General features: G+C 46.1%; 1 protein-coding gene across 5 annotated transcripts; it reads right to left on the minus strand.

Annotated features, from left to right (window-relative positions):
- On the minus strand, positions 762 to 17,031 carry LOC102183680 (phylloquinone omega-hydroxylase CYP4F2). 5 transcript variants are annotated; one of them, XM_013965041.2, is made up of 13 exons: positions 16,836 to 17,031; positions 16,375 to 16,603; positions 14,322 to 14,466; positions 11,444 to 11,497; positions 11,223 to 11,350; positions 8,224 to 8,345; positions 7,105 to 7,375; positions 5,359 to 5,425; positions 5,064 to 5,193; positions 1,824 to 1,957; positions 1,665 to 1,729; positions 1,425 to 1,507; positions 762 to 1,021 (listed from the first exon to the last, which is right to left on the minus strand). In XM_013965041.2, exons 2-13 carry the CDS (start codon positions 16,570 to 16,572, stop codon positions 844 to 846), a joined length of 1,575 nt encoding a protein of 524 aa, XP_013820495.2. In that variant the 5' UTR covers positions 16,573 to 16,603; positions 16,836 to 17,031; the 3' UTR covers positions 762 to 843. The 5 variants fall into 5 exon arrangements, with proteins under 5 accessions (XP_013820495.2, XP_017906810.1, XP_017906809.1 ...); XM_018051321.1 differs by having other exon boundaries at positions 16,375 to 16,573; positions 16,832 to 17,031; XM_018051320.1 differs by having other exon boundaries at positions 16,832 to 17,031.

Consider the following 23,077-nt stretch of genomic DNA (forward strand, 5'->3'; position numbering starts at 1 on the left):
CCTGCCCCCTTCACCACCTCTCATTGTTGTGCTGTTGTGGACTCTCTTGACCCCCACTTCCTAGAACATCTAGATGAACACGAAATCCTGGGTCATGCTTCCCTGAAGGGAAATTTTTTTTCTGCTCCTAGCTTCAGACTAGCATCACATCAAAGCAGCTTGTAAATATGTAACATGTAATTATGGACATTCTGAATTTACTGAATCTTCTAATGACAGTTTTCTTCAGCAGCAGGTTCTCATAAGTCCTAAAACTTAAATGTGTAACTTTAAAACATTTTAATTTTGAGAAAATGATGCAAAACGAAGGGAGGAAATGAACACTTATTGAAGATGCTTACCAGATATTGTCAGTCATTTGCACATGCTTGCTAAAAAATCTTCAAAACATGGCAATGAAGTGGCTACTGTTACGTAATAAAGACGCCGAGGCTTAAGAGTGATATGATTTTCCCCAAACCAAACAGCTAGTAAATGGCAGACTGGAATGGTGGCTTTTGTAAGGGTGGAATGGTGGATCCAGGGACATCTGATCCTGACTGCTCCACCACTGCTCCACTGCTCTAGCTCTCTGCTCCACCTTCCCTAAAGAGTAGTCTTGTCCTCATGATCCAAGATGGAGCTCCAGCTATCATAACTATACCTGCCCCCATTCCTCTCCCCTCCCTCCTTCCCCCCACCTCCCAGGTTCATAGCCTCGCCCACCCATCTAGATCCTCCCAGGTCCCAAGCGCCCCGGCTGGCTCTCAATGCGACTGGAACAGAAGTGACAAGCATAGTTTTATTCCTGGGAATCTGGAGGTGTCTAGGGTCACGATGGATCCCAGGCAAGGAAGTGATGGGTCACTGCTGTCCTGTGCTCAGCGGCTCCACCCGCAGCCAAAGTCCGCCCTCCGCGCGCAGTATCAGCTCTGGCTTCCTGCGAGGCTCCTCCTTATCCGGTAGGACGCGGAACCGCAGTAACGTCAGCGCTAGGACCACCTTCATCTCAGTCATGGCGAATGTCTGCCCGATACAGTTCCTGTGGGCGGGAGTTGAGGCTTTGACTGCACCCGGAACCCTCACCCGGACCCCAAAGCACCTGGTATCTGGCCCACAACTCCCATTCCTACCCACAGTATAGAGAAAGAGGCCAACCATGCCTGAACCTTATGTGGGCTTGCATATCTCCAGACCCTAGTCCACTCTCCACTACTGAACTCAGACCAGCAGACAGGGGAGCGGGTCCCCTCAACACACCATGAACCCCTCCTTGAGCCCACAACCATTCCCCAGACCCTTACCATAATGTCTGAGGGGAGGGGAGAGAAAGTGACCATCTTAAAGTTTTCCCCCTTCCTGGCCCCCACACTTAACCTGGAATTTCACCCCCAGCCCCCTACCCCCACCTCTCCACCCCCATCTCATATGGCCGCTGTCTTCACCTGGGCCCCGCGGAGAAGGGAACAAAAGCCACAGGTGACCTCCATTTGATGTTTTCTGGGTCGAAGCGGAAGGGATCAAAGACCTGGGGGCAAGACAAGACAGGGCTACTTGGCATATGTTTGTATAGTAGGGGGAGGTGATGGCTGATTTGCCAGAAGTCAGAACCCTGAACCCTCCCCTGGGTCCCCTGAGGGGAGTGGGCAAGGATAAGGGAGGTGGGAGGGTGGGGGAGATATCACCTCAGGATCTGGCCACACAGATGGGTTGTGGTGGGTCCCGAAAATGCTGATGAGGCAGATAACACCTGAGAAGAGGAGGGGCAGTCAGGTCTAGGTCCTACCTGCCTGATTGGCCCCTCTTTCTCACCAGGAACCTCCTCCCCTAGTCATTGTGGGCACCTTTGGGGATGACTCGGCCATCTGGAAGTACAGTGTCCTGGGTACAGCGGCGGGAGATGACCGTGACTGGGGGGTGCAATCGCAGACTCTCCTTGATGCACATGGTCAGGAAGGGCAACTGGGCCAGGTCGTCCCTAAGGAAACCCCATGACAATTATCCAGGGAGCAAAAATAGAGACACACCACCAGCCCTCCTTGTGCCCCATAAGACCCTCTCTGCCTAGGAACAAAATTGGATTGTTGGTTTAAATATCTCCAAATGCATTAGGTTGTATACATTATTTATGGACAGCTTTTTCTTTGTCCATCATACATCAAAGAAATGGTTCTTAAAAATAAATTAAAAAAAAAGCAATGTGATAGAAGTACCAGAAAAAGTTTAGTGAGGTATTTTTAGAACTTTTAAAAGCAAAACATGGAAAAGCCAACCATAAGTTTACAAATTTATATAAAAATAAAATATTATTTATGGCAAAACAGCAAAGTCAAAAGGCAAATGAGTAAAAGATCAGATTCAATGTTTACTCTTATTTATTACAGCACCAGAGACACTAGCTAATGCAATTAGATGTGGAAAAGGAGCATAATGCCATTCAAAATGTGGGGTGAATATGTCATTTTTGGCAGACAGTGATTTTATGCTTAGTAAACAAGAGAATTCACTGCAAAACTTTTATAGACATTGAAGATCCAGGAAGGGGACTGAATTATTTTTCTTTAATCCCCTTCATTTTGGGTGGTGATTTAAATTCCTTTGTAAAAAGCTTTTATTGGAGTATAGTTGGTTTACAACATTTTATTTCTACTGTACAGGAAAGTGATTCAGCTACATGTAGCTCCTCATTTTTTATTTTCTTCTCATTCTGTCACCACAGAGCATTGAGTCGAGTTTCCCTATGCTATACAGTAGGTTCTTGTTAGTTATCTATTTTATACATAGTATCAGTAGCATATATTAAATTCTTAACATAAACTCAAGGGATTAGATCTGATAGACAGAGTGCCTGAAGAACTATGGACAGAGGTTCATGACATTGTACAGGAGGCAGTGATCAAGACCATCCCTAAGAAAAAGAAATCCAAAAAGGCAAAATGTTTGTTTGAGGAAGCCTTATAAATAGCTGAGAAAAGAAGAGAAGCTAAAGGCAAAGGAGAAAAGGAAAGGTATAAGCATCTGAATGCAGAGTTCCAAAGAATAGCACAGAGAGATAAGAAAGCCTTCTTCAGTGATCAATGCAAAGAAATAGATGAAAACAATAGAATGGGAAAGACTAGAGATCTCTTCAAGAAAATTAGAGATACCAAGGGAACATTTCATGCAAAGATGGGCTCGATAAAGGACAGAAATGGTCTGGACCTAATAGAAGCAGAAGATATTAAGAAGAGGTGGCAAGAACACACAGAAAAACTATGCAAAAGAGATGTCCACAACCCAGGTAACCACGATGGTGTGATCACTGGACTAGAGCCAGACATTCTGGAATGTGAAGTCAGGTGGGCCTTAGGAAGCATCACGACAAACAAAGCTAGTGGAGGTGATGGAATTCCAGTTGAGCTATTTCAAATCCTGAAAGATGATGCTGTGAAAGTGCTGCACTCAATATGCCAGCAAATTTGGAAAACTCAGCAGTGGCCAAGGACTGCAAAAGGTCAGTTTTCATTCTAATTCCAAAGAAAGGCAATGCCAAAGGATGTTCAAACTACCACACAATTACACTCATTTCACGTGCTAGTAAAGTAATGCTCAAAATTCTCCAACCCAGGCTTCAACAGTACGTGAACTGAGAACTTACAGATGTTCAAGCTGGATTTAGAAAAGGCAGAGAAACCAGAGAGCAAATTGCCAACATTGATTGAACCATCGAGAAAGCAAGAGAGTTCCAGAAAAACATCTATTTCTGCTTTATTGACTATGCCAAAGCTTTTGACTGTGTGTATCACAACAAACTGTGGAAAATTCTGAAAGAGATGGGAATACCAGACCACCTGACCTGCCTCCTGAGAAATCTATATGTGGTTTAAGAAGCAACAGTTAGAACTGGACATAGAACAACAGACTGGTTCCAAATTGGGAAAGGAGTACGTCAAGGCTGTATATTGCCACCCTGCTTATTTAGTTTATATGCAGAGTACATCATGTGAAATGATGGGCTGGATGAAGCACAAGCTGGAATCAAGATTGCTGGGAGAAATATCAATAACCTCAGATATGCAGATAATACCATCCTTATGGCAGAAAGTGAAGAAGAACGAAAGAGCCACTTGTTGAAAGTGAAAGAGGAGAGTGAAAAAGTTGGCTTAAAGCTCAACACTCAGAAAACGAAGATCATGGCCTCTGGTCCCATCACTTCATGGCAAATAGATGGGAAAACAATGGAAAGAGTGAGAGACTTTTTTTGGGCTCCAAAATCACTGCAGATGGTGGCTGTAGCCATGAAATTAAAAGATGCTTGCTCTTTGGGAAAAAAAAAGCTATGACCAAACTAGACAGCACATTAAAAATCAGAGACAATACTTCACCAACAAAGGTCTGTCTAGCCAATGCTATGGTTTTTCCAGTAGTCAGGTATGGATGTGAGAGTTGGACTATAAAGGAAGCAGAGGGCCAAAAAATCAGTGCTTTTGAACTGTGATGTTGGAGAAGACTCTTGAGAGTCCTTTGGACTGCAAGGAGATCCAAGCAGTCAATCCTAAAGGAAATCAGTCCTAATATTCATTGGAGAGACTGATGCTAAAGCTGAAACTCCAATACTTTGGCCACCTGGTGTGAAGAATTGATTCATTGGGAAAGACCCTATTGCTGGGCAAGATTGAAGGCAGGAGGAGAAGGGGATGACAGAGGATGAGATGGTTGGATTGCATCACCGACTCAATGCATGTGAGTTTGAGCAAGTTCTGGCAGTTAGTGCTGGACAGGGAAGCCTGGTGTGCTGCAATTCATGGAGTCACAAAGAGTAGGACATGACTGAGTGAACTGAACTGAATTCAAATTCTTAACAGGTGATACAGTTAACTTATTCAAAATTGGATAACCACAAAACACAAGTTATGGCCCAACAGCACTCATTTCCCTTCCTCGCAGTTTGCCTAATAATTATTTTTTTATGTATTCTAGTACTAGATCCTGCCAAGTCTCTGATCATATTCCTACTAAGCAATAATGGCAGAACCAACCAACCCTCTCTTCTCAACAGAATCAATGAGAGGGGCTCAGAAATAGACCAGGAGACTTGGACTTACCATTCAATGTTTTTAGGCTCACGATCCTTCAGGAGCTCTTGCACCTCCTGCCGGCAGCGCTCCTGGTATTCTGGGTGCTTGGCAAGGTTGTACAGAATCCAGGAGAGACCACTGGCTGTGGTATCATGGCCTGAGAAGCATTCAGAAAGGCTTGGGTCTCTGGGCTACTTCAGCACCAGAGCACGGACAGCTCCCTTGCATTAAGGCCCTTGGAGAGGATGGGGAGGGATAGGGTGGCCCAGGGTCCATTCAGCAAGTTCTTTCTCTTCCTGTAGTCCCACACTGGGACCCTCACCTTCAAACATGAAGGTGTCAGCTTCAGCTCGGATGTCTTCATCTGACAATCCCTTCCCATCTTCATCCTGGAGAGGAAGCAAGATCCCCAGAATCACACCAGTTTCCCTGGTGGCTCAGAGGGTAAAGCGTCTGCCTACAGTGTGGGAGACCTGGGTTTGATCCCTGGGTCAGGAAGATCCTCTGGAGAAGGAAATGGCAACCCACTCCAGTACTCATGCCTGGAAAATCCCATGGATGGAGGAGCGTAGTAGGCTACAGTCCATGGGGTCGCAAAGAGTTGGATACAACTGAGCGACTTCAGTTTCAGTTGAAGGCACCTGAGTCTAACGTGAGACAATCTTTGAAAATCTCTATCATCCATCTAGAAACCCATGGCCACCTTGAACTCCTGGCCACTATCACTAGAGGACCCACCACACAGACTTCCTCTTGACCACTTTGCCTGTTAAATTGTCCCTGGTGAATGGAATAAAAGATCCATAAATATTTTCATGTTTCTATGTTATGCAACCTGGGTTAAAGAATGACTGAATGGAAACTGAACTTAGAAACTAGAGATTGAGCATTGCCCCAGTGCCATTTGCTCCCTTTGTATGATAGTATTGGGTTGGACAGAAAGCTTGTTTAGGTTTTTGGCAACCCAAAAAATTCAGAGATTCCTTTTCTCTCCTAAAGGTAAGAAATGGGTTATAAACCTGTAGATCTATAGACTTCAGTTTCTTTCCAGTGAGGATTTATTTAAACTCCAGAACATTGTCTGTCTTTTCTACTCTTGTCTCATATTGTTTCATATCTTCTTCTCTTCTCTCCCCTCCTCCCCTCCTCACTGCTCCCTTCTTCTTTTCTTTCTCTCTTTCCCTCTCCTTGACCACCCCTGTAGGGAAGAAGGGAGCATATATCTCACATTAGTTCTAAAATTCAGAATATCAGTGCAGTCTGATGGTTAAGGGTCCACACTTTCACCGCAGGGGACAAAGGTTCCATCCCTGGTTGGGGAACTAAGATCCAGCATGCCAAATGGGGTGGTCAAAAGAAAAAGAGTTCTAGAATTCAACACTTGGCAGTAATTCCCCTCCATGCAAGCATGGCTGCATGTAAAGATAGAAGCATCATGATGCCCTCAAAGGAATTTGGGGATGGGGAACCAGGGCTACAATTCTACTCTGACTACTGTTGCTGCTATAAATAATACATAGGTTGCTCTTATCTAGGGTTCTGTATATATACATACATGTATATATATGTATGCAAGTATACAGACATGTGGGGCTTCCCAGGTGGTTCAGTGGTAAAGAATCTGCTTGCCAATGCAGGAGATACAAGGAAACATGGGTTTGATCCCTGACTCGGGAAGGTCCCCTAGAGGAAGAAATGGCAAGCCAGTCTGGCATTCTTGCCTGTAAAATCCCATGGACAGAGCAATCTGGTGGGATACAACCCATGAGGTTACAGTGTCAGACATGACTGAGCTCACGCACATGTATATGCACATATCTGGTCTTATTAACTTGGAAGTAGAGGGGAATCTCAGGCCCCTCACATTTTCAGATTTAGCAGCCCTCCTGAAGGCAGTATTCCATATTGGTCATCTGTAAGAATTACCCTAACCCACCCCTCTCTTCCATGAGCATCTCACATGGTGCCCCAGTGCCCTCTGCATCCAGTCCAAATTCTTTGATCAAATCAAGTTCCCAAGATCCAAATCAAGGTTCTACTTCTTGAACAAGAAACCAGAGGAGCCCACCTTGGTCAACAGGAGCACATCAATAAAGTCCAATGTCTTGGTCTTCGCTTTGGCCTTGAGGAAGTCATCAATACCCTCACTGGGGAGGGTGCGGTGCCGCTCCTGGATGACGGCATCTGTGAAGTCGTGCACCAGGCGGCAGGCCCTGCGGAAGCGCCGCCCATCTGGGGTGAGGTAGTACAGGAAGTCCATGTGCAAAAATATCTCCTGGTGTCGTTTTGCGACAAGGGCACTGAGCTCCAAGATGGCAGCAATATATTCACTGGGCTTCCTGTAGAATGAGAGCATGAAGGGATGCAACAACTCAAAACACCTGAAACCCAGAAGCCGAAGGCTACCTCCCTTCAGGAAACTGAGGCTCCAAGAACAGGTGGGCCCATAGATCCAGTATGGTGATGAGCCAGCAGAGTGATGCTCCAGACTCTTCTCAACCCACTTCCCATCTCTGTGAGCTGCCTCCATACCCCAGGCAGCCAGAACAAAGCTTCTCTTCTCTCTCTTATCCAGTGTCTGCCCTTTTTCTCCAAAACTGTCCTCTCAGCTCAGATCTTCTGCTAGCAGGTCAATTGGAGAAGGAAATGGCAACCCACTCCAGTGCTCTTGCCTGGAAAATCCCATGGACAGAGGAGTCCATGGGGTCACAGAGAGCTGGAACGACTTCACTTTCACTTTCTTTCACTTCCCTATTCTCCTTAGATCCACTGTCAACACCATCCAGGATCTACATTATGGTCAGTCTTCTCTTGAGTCAGATGTCAGAGCTCAGATTTGACCATGACTCTCATCTTCTGAAACACTTTTCATAGCTTCCTGGAAACCTCAGGATAAAGTTCATATCCTCTTTGTCTGGCTTCAAATGCCCTTAAAATATAACCTGCCCGCTCCTCCAACCTTAATTCCAAAGTGTCTCATCACTATTGCACACACTTTGTTCATTATAACCTCCTGCCCTTTATCAAACAGTTCTACCTACTTGTAGGAATCACTCCTTCTCTTTCCCTTCCCTGTCCTTCAATGTCCAGCTCTGACTCACCTCCTCCGGGAAGACTCTTCTGATTACCCTCCCTCCCTCATCTACTGTAGTGGGTCTATATTCCCAGGCCTTGGGCTGAGACTCACTCCTGGCAATTGCTGTCGTAACTGAAGACGCATTTCTGCAGACTGTCCAGGGTCATGAGGCTGATGTGTTCAAACATGTCCAGATGGGTGTGGCCCTCTTTGATCAGGCGCTGCCACTTGGCCTGAACAGAGAAGAGGACACAGGTGAGGCTGAGAACTGCCTCCCTGGTGCCCCTCCCTAATCCCAAACACCAAGATGCATTCCCCCAGACTCTGTCTCCTGGTCCCAGGCACCCAGCCCCAGGGAGGACTGGGCTTGTGTTACTGTTAGTGTATAAACTCCATGGCCGGGAGCCAGGAGATCTGGGTTTGTGAATCCTGGCTCTGTGCTCTATACTTATCTATCATTGGTCAACTTTGAATAAAGTTAAGTGCTAACAATTGTTATTCAGTGACTGCAGCCATGAAATTAAAAGATGCTCCTTGAAAGAAAGGCTATGGCAAACCTAGACAGTGAATTAAAAAGCAGAGACATCACCTTGCCTACAAAGGTGCTTATAGTCAAAGCTATAGCTTTTCCAGTAGTCATGTATGGCTATGAGAGTTGGACCATAAAGAAGGCTGAGCACTGCAGAATTGGTGCTTCAGATTTTGGTGCTGGAGAAGATGCTTGAGAGTCACTTGGACAGAAAGGAGATCAAACCAACCAATCCTAAAGGAAATCAACTCTGAATATTCATTGAAAGGAGGGTTGGTTTGGGTTGGTCAGCTTAAGCTCCAATATTTTGCCCACCTGATGTGTAGAGTGGACTCATTGGAAAAGTCCCTGAAGCTTGGAGAGATTGAGGGCATGAGCAGAAGGGGGTGACAGAGAATGAGATGGTTAGATGACATCACTGACTCAATGGACATGGGTTTGAGAAAACTCTGGGAGCTAGTGAAGGACAGGGAAGCCTGGAGTGTTGTAGTCCATGGGGTTGCAAAGAGTCAGACAGGACTTAATGACTGACCAACCTAGAACAACAAATGTTAGGTTTTATCATCTTCATTGTTATAAATAGATTAGGAAAATATTCCCTATGTTAGAAGAGTTAATCCTGTGCGGGCCTAGAGTACCCATGCACTTTTTTGCTTGGTAGGCCAAGAAATTGGAAGGCCCTGGTGTTCTTTACATGGCCCATTTCTCAGAGTTCTGTTTGCAGCAGACAGCCTTGAGAAGTGAGGTAGTGACTCCTCCTGGACAAACATCAGGATTGCTTCTAATTGCTATAAGAGTCATAGAGTCCCTAAACCTAGTACCCCCTCCCCTGTGACAAAACACACTACCTGAGCAGGCATCTATAGGAGCCCACCTGTGTCACTTGCATGCGATTCGGTGACTTGGATGAAGAATGCAAACCAACAAGAAGCACGTGTTGTTTGCTGGGCTAACCTTTGTCTATGACCCAGGAGTCTCATGTATTCTGGCAGAATCCATAAAACAGTAACAAGCTCACTTGTCAGCTTGCAAGCATGGAAAAATTACAGGCACTTCACAAAAGCCTGATCTCTAATTCTTCACTTCCCTATGTATGTATCCAAACTTTTCACAATGTAATTTTTCAGTAACTCTACTTGGAGGTGGAGCCTGTTTCAGCATCCTTTGATCCTGAGCTGGCCCTGGACTTGCTTTGGCCAATAGACTGTGGTGAAAATGATGAGGTGACCAACCCAAACCTAGACCCCAAGGCACATTGCAGCTTTCTCTCAGTCTTCTCAAACCCTGTCTCTGCTATTTGAACCAGTCTGAGATGCCCTTTGAAGGGAGAGAATCACAGGAAAGGGAGTCTAGTTACCCCAGCTGAGATCATCCTAGATCAGCTTGTAACCAACCAAGCTTCAAACCTGTGAGAAGACTGACCCAGACCAGCAAGGCTTCCTATCTGTATGGTCAGGCCACCCAAGACAGCTGTCCTCTTGTTCTCTGTATATCCCATGCTTGACCAGTTCCTGCTCCACCTATACCCTATTTGCATGACAGACCTTCGTCTTAATCATGGAACCTAATGAGTAAATTCTACATACTTGTCTTCAGCCCCAGATAGTGATTGTTCTCATCTTTATATCAAAGCATCTCCATCACAATAGTTTATTAAAGCGGTAGTGAGGGGGTGGGCTCCTCTACTAGTTTTCTTGGTAACTTATGAAACAACATGACATCAATTCCCCCACAACTGCTTACATCCCACTCCCCACCCTGGTAGGGAAGACTTCTGCCATGCCCTTCCTGCTGTCTGCTGCACATGGTGGGGTATCACTCCAGGACCTTGCTTCAGACATGCAAGACCCCTGTATCCATTAAAACACTGATGTCTCTGTTTCTTACTCCAGCTCCTTCAGTTCTGTGGCTTGCGGGCCTGCAGGGTGCAGTGCAACACTATCAGACCCATAGCTGATCACAGATACATGAGTGACCTCATCTCCATCTAGAAGAACCAAACAACTGACTCATAGATTTGCTGTCAGTGTGCCTGTATGCTCATTCGTGTCCAACTCTGTGACCCCAGGCTCCTCCATCTAAGGGATTATCCCCCAAAGAATATGGGAGTGGGTTGCCCTTTCCTCCTCCAAGGGATCTTCCTAGGGATCAAATCTGTGTCTTTTGTGGCTACTTCACTGGCAGGAGGATTCTTTACTGCTGAGCCACCTGGGCTGACCTTTGTTGTCAATACTAAAATCCTTCTTGTTTTCAAGTGATTTATTACTTAGAAATAACTAGTCCAATATTCATTATTATTATCAAACATGTCTCAAGATTCCAAGGCTTCTGTCAAAGTAGAATAGGAACTAATGCCTTCTGAGCACCTACTATGTGCCAGGGATCTGGTTCCAATATGTTAGCTCTACTGACTGAGAGCAGGGATCACAATATACTAATTTTATAGCCAAAGCAACTGAGGCTCAGAAAGGAAGAACAATGGACTCAAAGCCACTTAGAACAGCCAGAATTATAAATAAGATGTCTATGAGCCTCCATGTCCCCCAGACTCCAGCTGGAACCCTGGGTTCAAGAGACTCACATGCATGATGTCTGCGCTCTTGGTGAAAATCTTCATATAGGGCTTCAGGATGTTGAAGTGGAAGGCAGGTGTCAGCATGCGACGGTGCCTGCTCCATTTGTCACCAGCACTCAGCAGGAGCCCATCCCCTAGCAGAGACAGCCACAGGGAGTGAGCAAAGGAAAAATATTCCCCTGGGTCCCCAGGGATGTCCCCAACCCCCTTTGTGAACAGTTACTCACCCAGCCAGGGCTTTAGAACTTCATAGAAGATCACGTCCTTTGGTGCGACGGCAGCTGACATGAATGAGGACTGTTAGGGTCCTCTCCCCAGGGACGGGGGGCAGGAAGGGAATTTTGGTGCGGAGTGGAGGATCCTAACCAGGAATCTGCATTCCCCCTCCAAGCCAGCCATAGCAGAATGGGGCCAAGAGCACAGGAAATGTGGAAGGGGTGTGAGGGGAGGGGGGAACCAGACCAGGCTACAGCACAGAATAGAGCAAAGGCAGAGCCCACATGACTCTGTGTGCTTAGATGCATCCCAACATGACGCAACATGCCCAGCATTCCTTGACATGGCATCTTCTGAACACCCAAGCATAGCCCAGCACTCTACAAGACATCATTATGGGGACCAAGGACACCACACTTGCCTCAGCAGTGACCCCCCCACCCCCGAGACGTCTGACATGGCCCCATGTGTTAACAGGGCCTGACATGGCCCCAACATGTGTGACACAACCTGATAGGACACAAGAGCTCTGCCATGGACCTGAAGACCATCTGACCTGACCTGAGTGTGGCCCAGGCAGGCTCCAGACAGAACCTGACTACATTGATGATACAGACCTGAACCAGGCAAGACCCAGACCCACCCTAAGACCTGCATCAGACAAGACCCACACAAGGTCTCAGGCATTCCTCAGAGTGGCTTTGAGTCTCAGACTTCAGATAAATCTGAAATGTACCCCAGGAGTGACAAGTAGGAGAACCAGAGAGTCTCTAATGGCATCACAGACAAGAACCAGAGAGACTCCAAGATGCCTCAAATGTCTTTGGCCACAGCTGAGCCCCAGAGGTGACTGAGACCATCTCTGGGCTCAGTTATAAAATACAGCAGGTGTCACCAGGTATAGCACATGTCAGCTGTAACCAGAATCAAGGTAGAAATATAAACATGACCAGATATGGCCATTCAGCAGACACTGCACAGACATGCCTGGAGGTCAGGCAGGTGGGATTCTGCAATGGGAGAGAGTGGCATCTTTGCCATGCCCCCTCACCTGCATCCTGGTCACTTGCACACCTAGAGGCAACACAGAGACTATGACAGGGGACAAGCTGTGGCCAAGGACATGTCTACCTGGAGTAAAGAGCACAGGCTTGATGCAGGTGGTGTGGAAGATGTGGATGATTGCATACCAGGGCCCCACCCACCAGCAGGACACATCCCCATAGGTGCTGGCCTGGCCTTGTGTGTACAGGAGACCTTCCTCTGAACTCTGAATCTGGAGAGGAACAAATAGGACACAATTCACACTCTTCTAGGCTGCCAGAGGGAAGGACTTGTAGGAAAGTGATCCCAACTTGAACCTATGCATCTCCTTCAACAGCAACTTCTTAGTCCTCAGCCTCCTGCAAGGTTCCTTCCCCTTATCCTCCATATAGGGGTCCCTTGGGTGTGGGGAAAGAAATGGCCTTTCCCTGTTTGGATCCCAAACACCATGTACCCCTGATTTCTCTTCCATTCCCTTATTCCAGATAAGAACTGAGGCTCTGAGTGATGGAGTCACTTACCCACATTCTTACAGATAATACATCTGAGACACTAGTCCAGGACTGTTTAATCCAGGGCCTGCATTCTTAGCTCCAAAACAATAGCTCCTGTGTCCCCAAGACATGGAATTCAGAGTTTTAGGGATGCAGGAATTGGTCCTATGACCCAGGCAAAAGAAATTAAAGGGAACTCTGTATCTTTTCCTGGAAGTGTCGTGAATGAGCTCACTGTTCCATGAAGGCTGAGTTTCTGGGTTTCATCTGTACCAGGATGAAAATGATGCTGTCACAGATGAGCACAGAACTAAACAATGGAGACAGATTCCTTTGTCTTCAGATTGTCTATCTCTGATAGACTGTTTAAGCCCTGGGTCCACCTGGACTTGAAGACACCCATCTGGGATTTTACAACCAGTTGATTCTCTTTCTCTTGGTAGATCACGTAGCATTGCATTTCCATCATTAACAACTAAAGGAGACTTTAGCAGGCAGAGAGAGGATGGGCCCTTCCCAGGTTCACCCAGCATTCTGGTGTCTGAACCCAGGTCTCTGTCACATGCTGCTTGTTGCCCTGCTTGCCTGATCTGTCTGTGGATGGGAGGGGCAGAGGGCAAGGGAAGGAAGAAAGGGTTGGGTGAAGTTTCCTCAGGAAGATTCCTGGGGACTGGAGAAGGAGGACACTGAACTAGAAGCGTTCAAGCCCTAGGACAGGCTCAAAGAAACCAACCCACCAGAGAGGTAAATAGCCATGGAAATAGCAACCCAGATCTTCTATCAGCCACAGGCCTTCATTGCTCTCTGTCTGGGGATGGGTGGGACTGAGGACATGCCTGGCAGGGGGCCTGGAATGTTATGGATGCCCACTGCATAATTCTATCCTTTGCTTTAAAATTTTTTGCTCATTGTTCCAGATCCAGTTTCAGCAACTCCTCCTCCAGGAAGCCTTCCAGCATCCCCCAGCAGAGAACCTTGCTTCTTCTCTGCGTTTGCGCAGCTCATCTCCCTCTGGCCAATTTCCTTTGTTTTTTTTTTTTTTCCCCCCACCTCTGGCCAATTTCTGACCACACCAGGGTCACAGATCTCTCTGCCCTAATCTGAGCCTTTATGTTTGGGGGTGTCTTTCACCCAGGACACCAGGGTGGGGTGTAAATGGCAATGGGAGAACGGAGGAGGGAGGAAGCTATGAGACTGGGATGATGAATATATGAAGGAAAGAAGAAGATGAGAGAGAGAGGAGGGGAGGGGTGTTGGGGTCCTGTAGGGGACACATGGAAGCTTGGCAGGGAGGGGCTGGAAGCCCTGAAATGTATCATGGCACCCACCACCACAAGCTCTGCCTGAGTACCTGAAGCATTGGCGATGATCCGGATCAAGTCAGGGTGGCAGAAAACGATGACGGGGGTGATGGGACCCATCCAGACCCTAAATCCTTGGGAGTATTTGGCCACCAGCTCAGTTAATTTGCTCATGCCCTGCTCCGTGGGGGGGATCTGTAAGCAAGGTAAGGGCCATCACTCTGCAGAAGGAGAGTCCACCGCAGTGGACAGAGTGTGGGATCCTGCACAGATGGAGGGAATCTCTGCTTCCTCCTTCCCTCTGGGGGAGGGAGGGACCTGGAGGCTCTCCAAGTCCCAAGGGTCTATCCCAGGGCACAGGGAGAAGACAGGCTCTGTGCCCACAGGGAGGTGGACCTTGGCTTGAGAAGGCACATTTTTCTGGTCCTCCTGGGAGTTGTCCACCAGGGATGGCCACAGGAGGAAATCCTTATGGGGGAGGTTTGTGGATGTCAGGGTGACCTCAGATTTCTCCCTGGGTTTTGGTCCCACATCCTTTTACCTCTGGGCCAGTCCACATGGCCTCTGCTTCCTTGCATAGGAAAGGATCTGCAGACCTGGGACCTTCTAGCCCTGGCTGACCCCAGGGACAGACATGAACTCTGCATATTAATCAGCGAGGAACTGTGACCTAGGAACTCCCTCGCTGGTCAGTCTGTGCAGAGTGCATCCTGTCTATTTCTATGGACAACACTTTCAACTGTGCCACTTACGAATGAAGAAACAGATGCCATATCCCCTCAAAGGGGAAGAAGTGTGGATTTTCTCCTGGTGAAGCACCCTTTCCCTCACAATGCTCCATTCAAACCTGACAAATACCCCAGGTGCTCTAGGCAGGTGACATCATTTTCACTTTTGTGCATTGCTCCTGTCTCCCCAAGCACCTAAGGTGAGGATTCAAAGCACTAGATGAGATTGGTCCAGAGAGGGAGCGTGACTCAGCCATGGTCACTTATCAAGAGGGGCTGGAGGAAGGAAGTATAAGCAAGGATGGCCCCCATGGCCAAGCTCTTGTGGGGAAGGCAGAACTGTGGTCACCTTGTAACATTCCTGCTGCCTCCAGGACCTGCTGAGACCATTTTAAGACCCAGAATCTCAGCAAATCTTCACAATGAGCCTTGGACATCAATATTGTGAATTTTGCCTTAATGAACAGTAGTTGTTCTAAGTCCTTCCCCAAGTTTAGTTCTTGTCCCAGGCAGGAGAGGGAAGCTGCCTGGAAATTGGAGGGGGGAGCTGGATACCCATCCATTTGACCTTGACTGAGGGAGATGATGGCACATTCATCACCAGGGTCATCAAATATTTATTTTGAGTGCTTACTTTGTGCCAGCCCTGGACAGGGCACTGTAGTGTCTCCTCCCCAGAATGATAATCAAACTGGGATGTGTTAATAAGTAATTGGGTGATTAACTGTTTAATTAACTGTGACTAGGACCAAGTCAAAGGTCCAAGTCTAGTGCACAAGATAGGTGGGTGTGGAGGAGAGGTAGGTCTAAGAAGGCTCTGAAAGAGGGAGTGAGTAGCTAACTTTATCCAGATGGGGGGAGGGGCCTAATGGGACATCTTGGGGAAGGGTGGGATGTAAGATTAGAGGAAAGCATCCCAGGAATGGGAGAGGGTGGGAGCTTTTCTCTTGTAGGTGGGAATAGGGAAGTGATAGCTATTTCCTGTGAGGAAGCTGTGACCCAGAGTGAAAAGACACAGGAAAGGGGCCACATGCAGAGCAGACCCTGGACAGCACCCTTGAGAGGACCTCAAGGCCACCATGGAGACTGGAGAGGCCAGAGAACCAGGTTCTGGACAGCCCGGCCTCAGAGATGCAATAATGTGGGCAAGGCATGCAGCAGGCGGACCCTAAAGCAGGCTAGGGTTGGAAGGACAGGATGCAGGGAGGGTCTTGATGGCAGAGCAGGGGGATGATTGAGTGAGGGAAGAGGGGCTCCCTGGCCTCCCTGGCTTCTCTGCTGTCCTAGACCCCAGTCCAAACTTGAGCCCCATTCTTGGCCCTCAGGAAGTCCATCCACCCTGATCCCCCAGACCCATGCTGCTGCCCACACTCACCATGCCTAGGTGACCCAGGAACCAGTTGTGTTTTGGGGGCTGCGGGAAACACTGGAGGCGACGAGAGTTGTTGTAGAAGGTGTAAGTCCAGGCCAGGATGTGGGCCAGGAGCCAGGAAGCCCCAACCAACAGCAGCAGCAGCCACGGGGAGGCTGCCACAGGTCCAAGTCCCAGCCAGGACAGGCTCAGCTCCAGCATCCTGTGGGGCAGTCAGAGTGGAGGCTGAGTCCTGAGGATGAAGGAAGAGGCAGTGATGGTGAGTTGTGAGGCAAAGACAAATAGAGGGAGAGGAGCAAGGGAGTGAAGGGCAGGGATGAGGAGTGCTGGGATGGGCGAGAAGGGCTCAGAGACAGGCAGACAGGGACTGGGAGAGGGGAGGGAAAACAGAAATTCAGAGGAAGAGAAATATAGACAGAAAGACACATACAAACACGCACAAAGAATGTGTGTTAGTTACCCACTGGTATTCACTCATCTCCCAGGCCAGTTCTTTGCCTGGAGCCACCCTGCCTTGGGTAGCAGCCTTCCCCACCCTGGGCCAGGACCCTCAGCCTTTTGACCCCCAGCCTGGCACCTTCTGTCAAAAGCGGCTTGTCTCACACAAGTTCCTCTCCCCTCCTCCTGGGATTTGGAGCTTTATTTGGCCCCTGAACCTATGGGAAGCTGCCAGGGGCCAGGCTAAGCCAACCAATCCCTGGAGCCTGCTTACTTCCTCCCTACCTGGCAGCTGCCCACATAGAAGGTGGAGGGAGGGGGAGCACAGTGCTATTGAAAGCAGCTTGTGAACCAGCTCAGAATCACACATTGTTGACACCGAGTCCTCAGGACTCACTATCTCCTATGTGGGCACATAGGGGTATGGGCAAAGGTGACTCTTGGCTTCCCAGTTTACAACCAGCCATGCCCTTCCAAGGTCAAGGTACAGCAGGTAAAAGAGTGTATATTCACGTGCCAGGTAAGTAGGACCTGGCCCCAGCCTTATCCCAAAACATGTCTGGCGCTCTGCTCCATGCATGCCAGGAGGGCTTCATGCACCATGTCTCAGCACAGAATCAATAAGCTCAGAGACATGAAGTTTCTACCATCTGGGTCACAGCCTGGAAAGGTATTCAAGCCCTTCCTCCAAACAGCCCGAAGCCTTGAGAGATGATTTCTGGGAGCCAGAGCAGAGAAACCAGCCTGGATGGGCATTACCTGCCCTGGACTCATGGGATAAAAAGCCCGCAGCCAGAAGAGGGCACTTGGTGGCTTGAGGGTAAGGCTGCAAGGGGCTCATAGAGAAAAAGATCCACTCAGGGCAGGACAGAGTTGGGAGATTCTGAGTGGGCAGCCTCACTCTGACTGTGGGCTGTGCTGACCTTCCCTGGACTCAGTCTTCCCATGTGGCAAGTGGGATGTTGGATGAGAGCCTGAAAGAGGAACCAAGGAGAGTCCCACAATAAGATGGGAAGATCAGGATCCCCCCAAAAAGATGGAATGAAGGAAAAGGCCTGTCACCTAGTACTCACACTTCTCTGTGCCAATATTCCACACAAATATTCCTCTTCTGTGTAGAGAACTGTATGTAAAAACTGTGTGCCAGTTACCTCAAAAAGCATGCCTGTAGTTTGCCAAGAACTCTCTAGAAAGCACGCCTACTATGTACCAGGTGCTTACATAAAATGCATCTTGCTGTTGTTCAGTGGTCAACTTGTGTCCAACTCTCTGCAACCCTGTCAACTGTAACATACCAGCCTTCCCTGTCCTTCACTATCTCCCCGAGTTTGCTCAACCTAATGTCCACTGAGTCAGTGACGCCATCCAACCATCTTATCCTCTGTTGCCCCCTTCTCCTCTTGCTGTCAATCTTTCCCAGTATCAGGGTCTTTTCCAGCTTTCCACATCAGGTAGCCAAAGTATTGGAGCTTTAACTTCAGCGTCAGTCCTCCCAATGAATATTCAGGATTGATTCCCTTTAGGACTGACTGATCTTATCTCCTTCCTATCTACTGTATGCCAAGTACTCTTCACAAATCTGGTTTACTCTGTGCCAGCTGTTGCAAATGGAGCATGCCTACTGTGTATTGGATGCTCTCCAGAAGGCGGCCTACTCAGTGCCAGGTGCTCTATATAAAGCATCCCTGCTATGTGCAAATTACTCTATGTTAAAAGCACCAATCGTGTGCTCTGTGCTTTATGTAAATATGCCTACTGTGTGTCAGGTACTCTACATAAAGCATGCCTACTGTATGCTGGATACTCTAAACAAATCCTTTCTCCTGTATCCCAGGTGTTCTACATAAAGCACGCCTACTGAGTTGCCAACATACTGCACAAAGAACATCTACTGTGTCCTGGGTATTCATGAAGCATGCCTACTGTGTGCCAGGTACTGTACATAAAATACAGTACGTAGAGAGTACAGAACTGTACTCTATGTGTGAGAGAGGTGTTCTATATAAAGTATATCTATTGTGCGTCTGATGTTCTGCAACAAGATAATACTTCCTCCTTCCCTCAGTGCTCCTGGCCAACACATTGCAATCAGGCAGGAGACCCAAGGGATAGCAGGAGGGACAATACCTATTTAAAGGAAGAGCAAACTGAGGCTCAAAGAAGGCAAGCCTCTAGCCTAACTTGTTGAGCTGGAAGGAATCTATGTTTGCCCTATCCTCAAGCCTAAGCCTTTCCCCTCTGCCATGCTGCTCTACTCCCATTTATAAGGGACAATGCTTGGTTAATCTAGGGTCATTTATAGTGGTGGAATCTCAGGCAATATGGTGACCCCTGTGGGGAGATATCTTGAGGTCCTTGTATCACCACATGGATGGATCATACAACCATATTCAGAATGCACCACCCAGTGGATCTACCTGGCCCTTTCTTGATCCTGTCCAGAATTGCTCTGAGGTGTGGTCTCAGGCTGACAGAAAACTTGAAGGATGGGACTCCTAGAGGAGCTGCTGAGCAGGAGAGTATGGGAAAAACAGTCCTTAATTCCTCAGTTAATGCCTTAATGCTTGTAGAACCAATGACATGCAATAGTCTTTGTTTGCAGAGCTCATACTTTGTGAATGGCCCCTACTTAAATCAACTCTTATGTAGCTTGTTTGAGGTCTCTGCCGGAACCTGACTATTACATTGACCAAAGGGATAGGACACCTCAGCAAACCAGTCATGTGAGGGTCCATGTTTGTGTAGACATGGAAAATGTTGAAAAATTATACCTGACACCTGGAATGGGAGGGCAGAACAGGAGGAACATTGATTCTCTTAAATGTCTACATTTAACCAACTGTTCCCTTTTTTTAGATGAAGACTGCAAACCATTTTTCATTATGATCAGTAATCTGTGTAATTACAAATCATATTTTTAAAAGGAAAAATTCATGTACATAATACCATGTTGACTGCTTGCTTAGTGCTATGCCAACCAGGTGGAAGCAACAATACATGGGATCTGTAGAAACCAGAGAGAATTGAGATTGAGAACTAGGACTTCAGGTGCCAAATCAGGCCCCACTAAGTGAATCTGGACAGGTCTCTTTACCTTTCTGTGCCTCAACTTCTAACCCCAAAATTGAAGGTAATGACAAATAAAATCAAATGTGAAACTCAAATAAATTGGAATGAGTTAACTGTTAATAACAACACTTCCAGGCTCACAGTCATCACTAAACCTGAATAATTGCCTTTATTTCACTTATTTTATGACAGAAGGAGGACATGGACACCAGCCATGAGCCTTGATCTCCACTGGCATGGACATCAGCTCTCTTGGAGTCTATGAATGTACACTGTTCTTTACTCCCTTGAAAGGTACAAGCACTTGCTTTAGAACAGATGACTCATGGTCAATGCTAGGGTCAATTGTCCCTTTCTAGCTGGATGACCTTGGGGAAGTGACTTGCCTTCTCTGTGCCTCATATTCCTCCTCAGCAAAATGGAAATAATAATAGGCTGTTGTGTTTGGAGGAGTAAGCTTATGTGTGTGTGTTAGTTTGCATTCTCTGGAAGTAGATCCTGATGAAAGGATTCAAGTGTAAATACTTTATTTTGAGGTAATGCTGAGGCAAGGCTTCTAATGCATGTTGATTCTTTGGGAAGTGATCCCAGGAAATGCCAGTAGGGCACTGTGGAAGAGAGACTGTGAAGGGAAGGCAGCACGTAAAGAGTGCTTCAGCGAGAAAGCTCACATTGTGGGCACCTGGGTCTCAGTCCATGGGGGACAGAAGAGAACATGCACCCACCAGTCCTTATTCAAGGTTGCTTTTAAGGGCATTATTTCTCCATAATGTCCTTCCGGTACTGTATGGCTGAGATCTGGGGACAGAAGTAGGGGCCACCCACAGCTGTTGATGTGAGGAACTTAATGTGGTGTGGACTGTTAGAGTGGTTCAGTCTTCAAGGTACATACACTCACATCCTTACACACATATACACATGTACACAGTTACATAAACAATCACATATGCATACATACTGTCTGCACATAAATACATACAAACAGAGTGACATGTACCCACATGTGCTTGAATTTACATACACACTCTTATACACGTGTGCACACACATGTGCAATATTTGAAACTTATGTACAGGTAACTCTTTGAAGGGGTTCGCTCCATGGTGGGGAAAAGAAACTCTGCATTAACTGGTAGGAAAGTGGGATGAAGCAAAGTTTTTTTTTTTTTTTTTAAGATTGATGTAATAACAGCATTATTTGTATTCCACTGGGAATGATGCAATAGACTTCAGGATACATGGTTAATATAAAAAATTAATTTTATTTTTATATTCCTGAGGTTAGCAAACTATGATTTATGGACCACATCTGACCTGTGGCCTGTTTTTGTAAGATTTATAAGCAAAAAATCATTTTATATTTTAAAAGAATTGTATACTCTTTTGCTGGATACAATTTTGTACACCCGTGGTGGATTCAGGTTGATGTACGGCAAAACCAATACAGTATTGTAAAGTAAAATAAAGTAAAAAAAAAAAAAATATATATATATATATATATATATAAAAGAATTGTAAAATAAGGGGAGGAGGGGGAGGAGGAGTAACTGAATATGGCCTGCAAGCACTAAAATATTTACTATATGGATCCCTACAGAAAAAATATGTCAACTGTGCTGTACACTAGCAAGAAACAATTGGAAAACGTTTTCAAATGCCATTTTTTCAAGTATCATTAACTGGAAAAAGTGGAATACTCAGGTATAAATCTGACAAAATATGTGCATGAATTCCAGGATGAAAACTTTAAGACACTGATATAAGAAATCCAGGAAGACCCAAATTAGTGAAGAGATATGCAATGTTCATGGACTGGAAGACTCAATCTTGGTAAGATCTTAAGTCTCCTAAAAGTGAGCTACAAATTCTGAGAAATCACAGTCTCAGGAGGAATTTTTGTAGAAATAAGATGATTATAAAATTTTCATGAAAATGCAAAGGACCTAGAATAGCCAAAATTATTCTGAAAAAGAAAAATAAAGTTGAAGGATTTATGAGACCCTTTTTAAGACATATTATAAAACAGCAGTAATCATGACTGGGTGATGATACTGGCCAAAGACTAGACACATAAATCAATTGAATGGAACAGAGAGTCCATAACTTAAAAAAAAAAAGGCAAGGCAAATCAAAGCACAAAACACAGTCTTTGCAATAAGTTGTACTGGAGAAACTGAACATTCATATGAAAAAAGTCAACTTGTGTCATACCTTATGTAAAATTCAATTTAATATGAATCATGGAATTAAATAATGTAAAAATATAAAACTTTTAGAAGAAAAAACTAGAAGAGAATCTTTGTGGCCATAAGTTAAACAAAAAATTCTTATATATAACATCATTGGCATAAATTATAAAAATAAAGAAATGGTAAATTGCACTTTATAAACATTTAAAAATTTTGCTTTGTGAAAGAAATATAAGATAAAGATCAGGCACACACTTGGAAAAAAAACATGCAAATCATATATCCGATTAAGGACTTATGTAAAATCCAATAATCAGAAGGTAAACAATTCAAGGAAAATTAATGGGCAAAAGATTTGGAAAGATGCTTTACCACAGAAGGTATATGGATGGCAAATAGGCACATGAAAAAATGTTCAACATCATTAGTTATTTTGTGTGTGTGTGTGTGTGTGTGTGTGTGTGTGTGTGTGTGCGTGCACTCAGTTGTGTCTGACTCTTTGCAACCCCATGGTCTATAGCTTGCCAGGCTCCTCTGTCCATGGAATTTTCCAGGCGAGAATACTGGAGTGAGTTGCCGTTTTCTACTCCAGGGGATCCTCCAGACCCAGGGATGGATCCCATGTGTCTTGCATCTCCTGAATTGGCAGCCAGATTCACTGTGATATATTGCTGCATACCCATAAGAATGGCTGGGGAAAAACTGACGCCTTGAGGTGAAGGTGCATATGGGGAACAACAAGAACTCTCATATATTAATGATAAGAATTTTCAATGACATGGACACCTATGGAAAACAGTATGGAGTTTCCTCAAAAAATTAAAAATTAAGCTACCGTATGGTCCAGCAAGATTGAAATCAGGATTTCCTAGAGATATCTGCATTCCGATCTTCATTGCAGCATTACTCACAGTATCAGTGGAGGAATGGATAATAAACAATGGAATATAATTCAGCTAGGAGAAAGAAGGAAAATCTGTTTGTGATGACGTGGTTGGAACTTGGCGTCCT

The sequence above is a fragment of the Capra hircus genome, chromosome 7 (genome assembly GCF_001704415.2).
Source record: "Capra hircus breed San Clemente chromosome 7, ASM170441v1, whole genome shotgun sequence".
Lineage (NCBI taxonomy): Eukaryota > Metazoa > Chordata > Mammalia > Artiodactyla > Bovidae > Capra > Capra hircus.